Source organism: Macrotis lagotis, chromosome 6 (genome assembly GCF_037893015.1).
Source record: "Macrotis lagotis isolate mMagLag1 chromosome 6, bilby.v1.9.chrom.fasta, whole genome shotgun sequence".
NCBI lineage: Eukaryota > Metazoa > Chordata > Mammalia > Peramelemorphia > Peramelidae > Macrotis > Macrotis lagotis.
In genome coordinates, this window is record NC_133663.1 from 164,691,238 (window position 1) to 164,701,998 (window position 10,761).

The window sequence follows — 10,761 nt, forward strand, 5'->3', positions numbered from 1 at the left end:
AAAATCTCCGGTCAGGGAAATTGTCTCCTTGGCCCACAAATGCTCCCCCCTCTTCAGCTAGACACAGTATGTAACCAAAGTACCCTTATTAATACTTCCTATTGATATGCTGTAGCCCCTCCTAATACCTATCTTTCCTGCTCATCAGGACTAACCACCTTTGTGGACACCAAACAATTCCTTGAGAAAAAGGACTATTGTGTCCTTGTCTCCCTTTTTCCTCACCTAACTCAGAACTTCAAGCAGGGCTAGAACACCTAAAAGATTCTGTTGCCTCTCTAGCTGAAGTAGCATTACAAAATAGACGCGGTCTTGATTTGTTATTTTTACAACAGGGGGGACTCTGCTCGGCACTAAAGGAAGAATGCTGTTTTTTTAAGGATAAACTTGGCCTGGTAGAAGACAGTCTGCAAAGGGTTAAGGATAGCCTGGAAAAAAGAAAAAGGGAGAGAGAGAGAGAAAGGTGAGGCATGGTATAAAAATTGGTTTTCCACATCCCCTTGGCTCTCTACTCTGCTCCCAAGCCTTCTAGGCCCATGAATTGGCTTCCTAATTCTAATTTCTTTTGGACCATGGGCCTTCAGGAGACTGACCAACTTTATCAAATCCCAAATTGACTCAGCCCTTGGAAAACCAGTTTCGGTCTTATATCACCAATTGAAAAGCCAAGGGTCCTGTGAGGACCTCCAAATGGAACCCTTGAGGTTCGCTGCTCTTACACCTCACCCACCTTGGTATGCGTGCATCTGCTCAAGGAAAGGCACCCCCTAAGGGCTGCAGTGATACCCAATGACGGCATTTAGTGCAACTCCATGGCTTGGGAACATCAGATCCTACAGGAGATAACAAGGATCTTGCTAAGGTCCCCTCCTGGTCACGGATACCAAGCATGAAAATCAAGTTGCACAGCCTAAGACAGGGATCCTGCCCATAAATTTAAAATAAAAAAGGGGGACATGCCAGGGGCCAAGAAGCCCCCATAAAAAGAGCAAATAAATTCCAGACATACCAGGAGCCAAGAACCCCCCTGTCAGATAAGATAAAAGGAGCAAACAAAATTCCAGGCATACCAAGGGCCAAGATAAAGGAAAGTCACCCTCCATTATCAAGAACAAACTGACCACAGACTATCCCTTCTCTCAGGCCAAGGCATACCAACTCCACCCCTAAGCTAATCCCCTTGTTCCTTCTCTACAAAATATAAGCAGGTATTTTTCTCAAATAAACTCAGACCCTATCTACCATCCTTGGGTCTCACTCTCCTTATTCTCACCCATTCCATTTCAGGCTGGGTCCTCCTCGACACCCCACTTTTCTGCCCCGCGGGTCGGGGCAAGGATAAAATAAGATAATATTTCTAAAGTGCTTTGCAGATATTAAAATTGTATATGAATGTTATTAATTATTATTTTATTATTGGAATATTGGGGTTCTTTAGGATCAAGAATGGCTCTGAAGCAGGATATAGGGAAATGATGTAATCTTTTGCCACCTTGAACTTGGAAGTCACACCCTTTGTGGCAGGAAAGTACACAGACTGCCATCTGTGCTCAATGAGTGCTCCTTGGGAATCACCTCTGTGACATACACACTGGAGAATACCTGTAACTAGATGCTAAACCATCCCCCAAGCACCACCCTGAGATCTGCTGGGGCAGAAGCCCTCTTCTTCTTCTCCTTTGGATTCCCAATAGGACTACTGCTCCTTTTCTTCCTCTAAGCTGGAACAATATGGCCCCAGATCCATATGGCCAGATCTATGTTGATCTAAACTTTTCTTCACTTTTCCTTTTAACTCCCTCTTTCTTTGTCTCTCTGTCTCTCTCTCCCCTCTCCCCACCTCTCTGTCTCTCTCTTTGTCTCTCTCTCCCCCACCTCCCTCTCTCTCCCCCCACCCCCCACTCTCATTCTCACTCTCTTTCCCTCCTTTTGTTTCTGGTCTTAACAATATGGTTTCAGTCCCATGTGGCTGGACCTATGTTGATCTCCAAACTTTGTTATTCAGTTGTATAAGAAATTAAGATTCTTATATGAGTAAGTTCACTCGAGCCTGTATGAGAAAGTGTCCTGTCCGTGAACTCACCCCCCCCACACACACACCCGGGAATATGTCCTATGTGATTCGGCCGAGTTCTTAGAGTCCCAGGAACTAGCCATTCCTTGGAACATAAACAGTACTGGGAAGAACTGGATATTCTCACGGTACTGACCTTGATAATGTTGTGTAAGGCGGCCCCACATGGCATCTCCCTAAAACTGTTACCCACTAACTTCCTGCACCTGTGTTAAGAACTCTGGGATCCCTCCAAGTGAATTGGCCATGAGCCTGCTTTGTTCTCCTCTAATAAATATCCTGAGACTCCAAGCATTCACTGAAATCTCACCCATGGAGGAGATGTCCTGCCTGGGGTACTTGCCCATTCGGACCTCGAGGGTCAATGAAAACTGGGGTTCCCCGACCTAACATCTTGATTGTTGGTGCTTCCCGAATTGGTGATGTTTTCTTTATCTTTCTCTTCTATTTTGATTATAGTATTAATAATCATTTGTCTTTTATGTATTATCTGCTGTATTGGATGCTACTGTAAGCAATCTATTCCTTGTATTGTATAATTAAAATACTTTCATTTTTTTTAACTGAGTGAGAGTGTCAGAATCTGAACCTCATTAAAATCACAATACATTAAATTGGTGTCAGGAATGGGATTCATTGTGTAAATGCCTCCGTTTAAGAAAACAGCATAGATCCCTGTCCCTTTTGAAGTACCTGGATGGGAAGACCCTCCCTTTTCTACTTTAGCCAAAGTCTGGGCTCAAAATACTGGCTGGTGTGAAGATTGGGGTTAGGGTTAGAAAGCCTCCCCAACTTCCTGAGTGCTTAAGTAAAATTACCATAGAAAAGGGAAAGGAGAGGAATGGTATTTGCAGAAGGGGATGGGCTCTTTTAACAACTTATGTGAAGGTATGTCAAGCTTTGGATAAGAAAGTGGGAGATAAAGCAAAAGTTTTGACCTTGAATGTGGAGCCTACTGCTCTGCCCCCCTTCCCCCCCTTCCCTCCTTGTATCCCTCATTAGAACATTTTAAAGGAGAATAGTAGATAGGGACCAAACCCCAGTAAGGGAGATCATACAGAGGAACTGTTGGTCTCTCATAAGAGTAATTAATTAATAGAAATTAGAAAAATGGATATATAACTGTTACTAAAGTTTGTTTGCTTCTTTGTTTTGTTTTGAAATTGGGGTGAGACCTCTGATGGATGGCAATCCTAGTGTATTTAAAATGAAATGGAATGTGTTAAAATTATAGGCTTGAGAGGAAAAGAAATTTAGGTAAAACAAGTTAAAATAATGATGAAAGTAGGTCAATTACCCAAAAAAGGAGTACTCAGTGATAATTGTTCCCTTTCTCCCAGAGTACATATTAGTACATTTTAAGGGGGATGACTCTCAATTTACCTGATGAGAAATTATTCTTGCAAAAGTATAAAGTCCATTACAATTTGTAAAATTTTAAGCATACAATGGAATTAGGGACATTGAAAAATCTTGCCCAAGAACTTGTAAATAGAACTATGCCTATTTAGCTGCAAAAGTAAGGTTTTAAATAAATCATTGGATCTGGTCATGAATAATATGTGTTAGAATAAAAGAAGAAGAAAGGAGGGGTGAATAAAGTCTGAAATATGCTTAAGTAGTATGTTAAGAGAAAATGCAAGTTGTGCAGTCTGAATACTGGATTTAAGGACCTGTGAAGAGAATAGTGAAAGGGGGTGCAAAGAAAAATAAGGAGGCATAGAGAAGGTTAAGTTTTTAATTTATGGAAGCTAAAGCATGTAGAATGAAGTTATGAGCAAGTTTGACTTTGTATAAATAAGATATTGGTTTTGGAAGTTTTGAAAATTGATTTTAAATCAATGTAAAGTAGGAAAGAACACAGAGAGCTATGAATCAACTAATAAGTTATGGAATTTCTTCTGGGATTGGCAACCCAGATTTGTAATAAATTGAGATGTGTTCTTAAAAGTGATTGGAGCAATTAAAAAAAATTTTAATATTATACTGCTACCTGTGGGAGAGAACTATACTCCTTTTGAACAATTGCTAGCTGCATATTGGACATTAGTAGAAACTGAACAGCTCCCTTTAAATCATGAAGTTCTGTTAAGGCCCCAAATAACTATTATGAGCTGGATAAATGGAGACTCTGATCTCTCATAAGATAGGACATGCACAGAAGTCTAGTATAATTAAATGGAAATGGTACATACAGAACAGAACTAAACCAGGAGAATCTGGCGTCTCTCCCCTGCCTGAGAAAGTATCTGAATTAACCTCAGTGCAGTCTCCACTGACCACTCCCCCCTCAGAAGGCAGTTTCACCAGTCAAATGGAATCAAGGATATGATGCCTTGAGTCCTGAATAAAAGAAAAACACTTGGTTTACCGGATGGCTCTGCTATATATTTAGGACAAATTAGGTATTGGAAGGCTGTAACAAATAATATTTTAGAAAGAACAGGAAAGCAGTCAGTAGACAAAACTGATGGCTGTATGTCAAGTATTGAAACAAGAGAAGGGGAGACAATGTCATATTTATTTTTTACAGACACCTGGGTATTGGCAAATAGTCTAACCACCTAGCTGACCATGTGGCAATGCAAAAAATTGGGATTTTTATGGGAAACAAGTTTGGGCTTATGAAATTATGGAAAGATAAATGTATTTAGTCCAGTATACTAATGTGTCTGTGTTTCATGTAGATGCCCATGTGAAAGCTAATTCAGTGGAACGTGAGTATAATGCCCAAGCTGATGAACTTTTGAAAGTAGAAGGAAAATCCCTGCAAATGATGCCCCTGGAGAATAGGGATGATTTGACGCTAGGAAAATGGATTCACGTCACTGCAGGCCATCTTGGCACTCTTGCATCTTACAGGCGGGCATTGGCTAGAGGAATTAATATTCCCTTAGATATTTTTAAACAGATAACTCAGGAGTGTCCCCGATGCCAGCTCTTCAGTCAGCACTCCATACCTCAAACTATAACTGGAGAATTGGCTAGAGGCACTTTGCCTGCCCAAATTTGGCAGATTGATTATATAGGCCCATTACCTCTAAATCAAGGGTGCCAATATGCTTGTACTTGTGTAGACGCTTATTCAGGAATACTAATTGCTTGCCCATATAGACAGGCAACCCAAAAGAATACTTGTAGGACTTTAGATATCATCTCCTCATACTATGGAACCCCTATGCAAGTCCAAAGTGACAATGGAACTCATTTTAAAGGAAAAGAAATTGAAACCTATTGTAATCATAATAATATTGAATGGATATATCATATCCCTTACTATCCACAGGCAGCAGGCCTCATTGAAAGGATGAATGGCCTGTTAAAAGAAAAGTTGAGGAAATTAGGGGATAATAACTTAAAGAAATGGAAAGAGAATCTTTTTGAAGCCCTCAGACAATTAAATAATAGACCACTGGCTGATGGAGAGGGTACTCCATTGTCCAGAATGATGATTCCTCATTTACAAATAAGAAGACTGTCAAATATTCCCACCATACAATGGTGGAAATTTCAAGATAATTCCAGGAACCAAAGTATGGATAAAAAGACACCCTACAGACACTCCTAGGCCAGCTGAATTAATAGCCCAAGGGAATAATAATACTGCCATTGTATGTTATCCTGGAGATGATACTTGGTATTATGTACCTCTAACTCAAATGTTTTTTATGAAATTAAGTGTTTTGTAGTTCTCACATGTTGCTGTTGGATTGTCTGGACTTGGACTCCGGGAGGCTCAACTAAGAAATCCATCCACTAAAATTCAACTTAGATGACGGAATGCTGCAATTTCAAGACAACCAAGAAAATTCAATTGCCCAGCAAATCAGAAGTGTAATGTTGCTAATTGGACTACTACTAACGGCAAGTTCTTTAGAGCCCCCTCCCCTATATTCGCAGTTTTGCAAGGACCTGCTCCACCAGACCTTACCATCTCCTCTCTAATAAACATCTCATGTTGCATTACTCCTTTGCCCTTTACTACTCCAGACTTAAGATTTGAGGTGATGGAACAAGAACTAATTAAGAATTGTACACAGTGGAATATAGGTAACTCTACTTGGTGGAGCTGGAACAGGTTTGGGTATAGTAAATTCTATAGATCTTGAGACCTTGGCCAGCAGACTGCACAGTGCTAGACAAGATGTATCTCAAGTTTTAACAATTAATGCTAATGGTTGCACATAACGATCCAAAATAATTAAAATATCAAGGCCAATTTTTGCAAGTGTTTAATGACAGTGTGATAGCCAATTTTAAGTTTGATGATAATGTCACTAGATTGTTTAACTGGACCAAATGTTCTCTTCAAAACATGTATACTTTGATACAGAAGGAAAATGCCCAATGCCTCCTTCTAGAAGGTGATACTCACATGTGGGACTATGTATTCCCTCGGTATATTAACCTATGGAAAAAGTTAAAGCCTGAGAATACTCAATGTACTTCTAAATGGTGTAGTGGGACTGTAGTATATTATATTATCAAGTCTGTATATGGAAAATTGTGTTAATTCCATGAGATTCCTTTTGTGTTACATGATTACTTTGCTTTGCCACATGTATATAGCAACTATGTAGATAAAGACAATGTAACTCATACTTTATAGGACTGTACTTTTACTAACCAAGGTATGGTGTGTGGGATGATGACCTGGCAGATGGAGCCCTGCCTTCTCTCACACTCCTCTAACCTATGTGATTTTTTTTACTTTTCCCCTGACCAAGCAGATGAAGTACATATCTCCACTGTTGGGGTGATGATTTGTTTTTTTCTTTTCCCCTGATACAGAAGTTGTTAAGAATTTACTCTGGCAGGGTGATGTTTTTTTCTTTTCCCCTGATACAGATGTTGTTAAGAATTTGACTTGGGTACCCAAATTGTTACCTTTTCCCTATACTTCTCTATACTAAATATTTTGACAGTTTATCTATTCCTATATTATTGTTAATGATTTTCTTCCTATTATTATGCATTTATAGCTATTATAATCAGTTTACTCCTATATACCCTTCCTCATACATTTCTCGTGACCTTAAGGCCAAATGTATAAGAAATTAAGATTCTTATATGAGTAAGTTCACTCGAGCCTGTATGAGAAAGTGTCCTGTCCATGAACTCACCCCCCCCCCCCCATATGTCCTATGTGATTCGGCCGAGTTCTTAGAGTCCCAGGAACTAGCCATTCCTTGGAACATAAACAGTACTGGGAAGAACTGGATATTCTCACGGTACTGACCTTGATAATGTTGTGTAAGGCGGCCCCACATGGCATCTCCCTAAAACTGCTACCCACTAACTTCCTGCACCTGTGTTAAGAACTCTGGGATCCCTCCAAGTGAATTGGCCACAAGCTTGCTTTGTTCTCCTCTAATAAATATCCTGAGACTCCAAGCATTCACTGAAATCTCATCCATGGAGGAGATGTCCTGCCTGGGGTACTTGCCCATTCGGACCTCGAGGGTCGACGAAAACTAGGGTTCCCTGACCTAACATCTCCAGTGTTGGTGCTTCCCGAATTGGTGATGCTTTCTTTATCTTTCTCTTCTATTTTGATTATAGTATTAATAATCATTTGTCTTTTATGTATTATCTGTTGTATTGGATGCTACTGTAAGCAATCTATTCCTTGTATTGTATAATTAAAATACTTTCATTTTTTTAACTGAGAGCATCATTTACAGGAACGAATCTGAACCTCATTAAAATCACAATACATCAGTCTATTCAGTCTATCCTCAGCCACACAGCTAGGTAATTATTAAGTGTCTGAGGTCAGATTTGAACCCAGGTACTCCTGACTCCAGGGCCAGTGGATACACTGTGCCACCTAGCTGCCCTGAAACTTGTCTCTCCAAGATGAAGTTTAATCTGTGAATTGTTGGGGGCTGTAATATATATGAACTTTGCAGGCCTGTGAATTAAAGTCTGAGCTTTTACATCTCCTGGGTTAATCTATGAGTTTTTCCACTTAAAGGAACCCTGGTCTTTAAGCTCTTTCTCTGAGGTCTCTTCACTTTCCTGTCAATGCAGAGAAACCTGGGCATGGGAGTGATGAGATCAGTTGGAGACAAATTTTGTAAATCTTTTTTTTTTTAGGTTTTTTGCAAGACAAATGGAGTTAAGTGGCTTGCCCAAGGCCACACAGCTAAGTAATTTGTAAATCTTTTGTTTGTTTTGTAAAGGGAATCTTCCTTCCTTTTTCTACAAATTTAGGCCACATCTGAGGGCCTGACTTTCAATGATTTGGATTGCATTGTCTCTTTGGTGGGGCAGTCTGGGAGTACAGGTCCCTAAAGACAACCCAAAAGAGACCCCTCCCCCAAAGGCAAAATCTCCAAAGAGGGACTTGGGTCATTTCCATGGACTCTGGGAGAGAATTTAAGGAGGAGGGAGAGGCTCAATCTCTTTTTCCTTCCAGTCTCCTGCTGAATCCTGGCCAGCTGGCCTGGCCAGTTCAATTAGCAATCCACGGGGCCTTCTCATTAAACTCTTTTTAACTTTTCTATTACTTTCTTAATATGCTGTAACTTCCTTTTAACAAATCTCTATTTTCTTTCCAAAACCTGCATTCCTGAGTCTGAGTCGCAGTTTCACCGGGCAGAACCAAATCCAAGAAACAAATCAGTGACAACTCTATCATCAGTTAGAGGACTTAAAAATGACCAGTAACTTTTTTGACTCTGGGATTTGGAGAGGGGAAGTCACTTGCCTAAAGTTACACAGCTGGTGAATTTTATGGTTAGAATTTGAGTCCAGTTGTCTTAAGTCAAAGCCCAGGGGGCTTTCACAAGTAATCTTCTCTGAACTTCATTTTTTTCCTTGCCTGTACAGTAAAAGCATAAAATTGAATGAAGGTTAGTCCAAAATTCTATCAAATGTATGAATGAACTAGTTTATTTCTAAGTGGAAATGAATGTCACCACCTTTTCTAAAAAACAAAATTCTTAAAATCCAAGTTTCATAAGCACTTTCTAATGTAGGAATGTGGGATGTCCCCTGAATCTAGACTTTGCTTTGGGAAGCAAAAATTCAATTACTAAAAAAAAATTTTTTTTAAATGAAATTTGGTTTTATAAGGAGGCAAATGTAAGCTTGAAACTTCCTGATAATTGGATAACAATTAGAGCTTTCCAGAAGAGACTCCAACCATATACAGGATTTTCCACTGTGAGCTTTCAGCCATAAGTTGAAAGTCCATTTATTAAATTTATAACTGGGAAGATTCTTAGGCATAGAATGGACAAGATGGATTTTGAGACCTCTCCCAAATCTATTATAAATGAAAAAATAAAATGAAAGCTTTTATTTTGTAAATGGCAAAGCATATGGATATGAGGAAGCGTATGTCATAATCTAGAAGGAATATCTGACTAGTTTTTAATATTATGAAAATGCTGTTTGTGCCTCTCTGACAGCACACACCCCAGTCAGATGTGAATTCCCTCCTATTGTTCAATGTAACTTAATTGTTTTTATGTAAATTCTCATTGAGCAATCTCAGCTCATCCCTTCACCCCTCCTCCAGCTTCCAGTCTTTCAGAATCACATTAAAGGGGTGGGATCCCCTTGTTTTTCCCTGACTCTTCCCAGCATAGGAGGTAGGCAAGACTATCAAAGTCCAGAATAAACTCCCCTCAGCCCAAAGAGTCTAAACTCAGCCAGCTCTTATGGCTGTTTTTCTTTTTTATTCTTTCCCTCAGGCATTCTTTCCTAGATCTTTTGTTATTCAGTCTTCCTTCAAGCAGTTTATTGTCTCTCCAGGAAAAAGTTTAATCTATGAACTTTGCAGGCTTGTAAAATAAATTGTGAGTTTTCCCAATTTCAGGGCTAGTTGTGAGTTTTTCACTTTCAAGAGGTCATCTTTATGACAATACCACAATTCCCCATCATCAATAACATCATCACAGTCCTTTCCTCATTTTCCTTTGGTTGATACAATGAGTTTAGAAACAAACAAAAATTCAATTATTAAACCAAACATTTTGCATGGGAGCTGGTCCTATGAAGAACTTATATATGAACTTATATTGTGCCTGATATTGTTAGGAGTCATATGGTGTGGGTTGGAATTGAGACCAATCTTCAATCCTGTTATTCTGTGGTACTTAATGTTCCTCATATACAAACCTCCTATCTCTTCCATACATTTTCATAGGTGGCGCCCCCCCCCCCCCCCATATGGCATTTTCCCTCTCTTCACCTCTGTCTTGTAGTCTGTAGCTTTTTTTTTTTAAACTCAAGTCTCCTTTTAGGAAACCATTCCTGATCCATTCCCCTCTGTTCACGAACCTCCCAGGACAAGTATAATAAAGCAATGGAGTGGAATGAACCCTCAAGGAGGTGAAATCTAGTTGGCATCAACAAGGCTAGATTTCAGTCCCAGCTCTACCACTCATTAAATGTATGACCTTAGGTAATTATGTCTCTTCAACTGTGGGGGGCTAATTTTCCTTATCTGCTTTACATTTGGTAATTCTCCCCATTTCTCTGCTGCCATTTTCATTTTAAACACTGTATAGGCTCTGACTATACAACTCACATTTTTTTTTGAAGCATAGTTTTTTAAAACTTTATTTTTCTTGAGAGCTTTTTTGATCTATATATTTTTTCACTACTACAACTCACATCTAAACTGAACAAGAGTGAGCCACATGGGCAGCCACGAGGGATTCTAAGATTAGTTG

At 39.5% G+C, this 10,761-nt stretch overlaps 1 protein-coding gene across 1 annotated transcript; it reads left to right on the forward strand.

Annotated features, from left to right (window-relative positions):
• Positions 1-2,321: 2,321 nt before the first annotated feature.
• LOC141491234 (uncharacterized) lies at positions 2,322-7,739 on the forward strand. The gene is made up of 2 exons (XM_074191963.1): positions 2,322-2,493; positions 4,762-7,739. Exons 1-2 carry the CDS (start codon positions 2,439-2,441, stop codon positions 5,640-5,642), a joined length of 936 nt encoding a protein of 311 aa, XP_074048064.1. The 5' UTR covers positions 2,322-2,438; the 3' UTR covers positions 5,643-7,739.
• Positions 7,740-10,761: the final 3,022 nt, after the last annotated feature.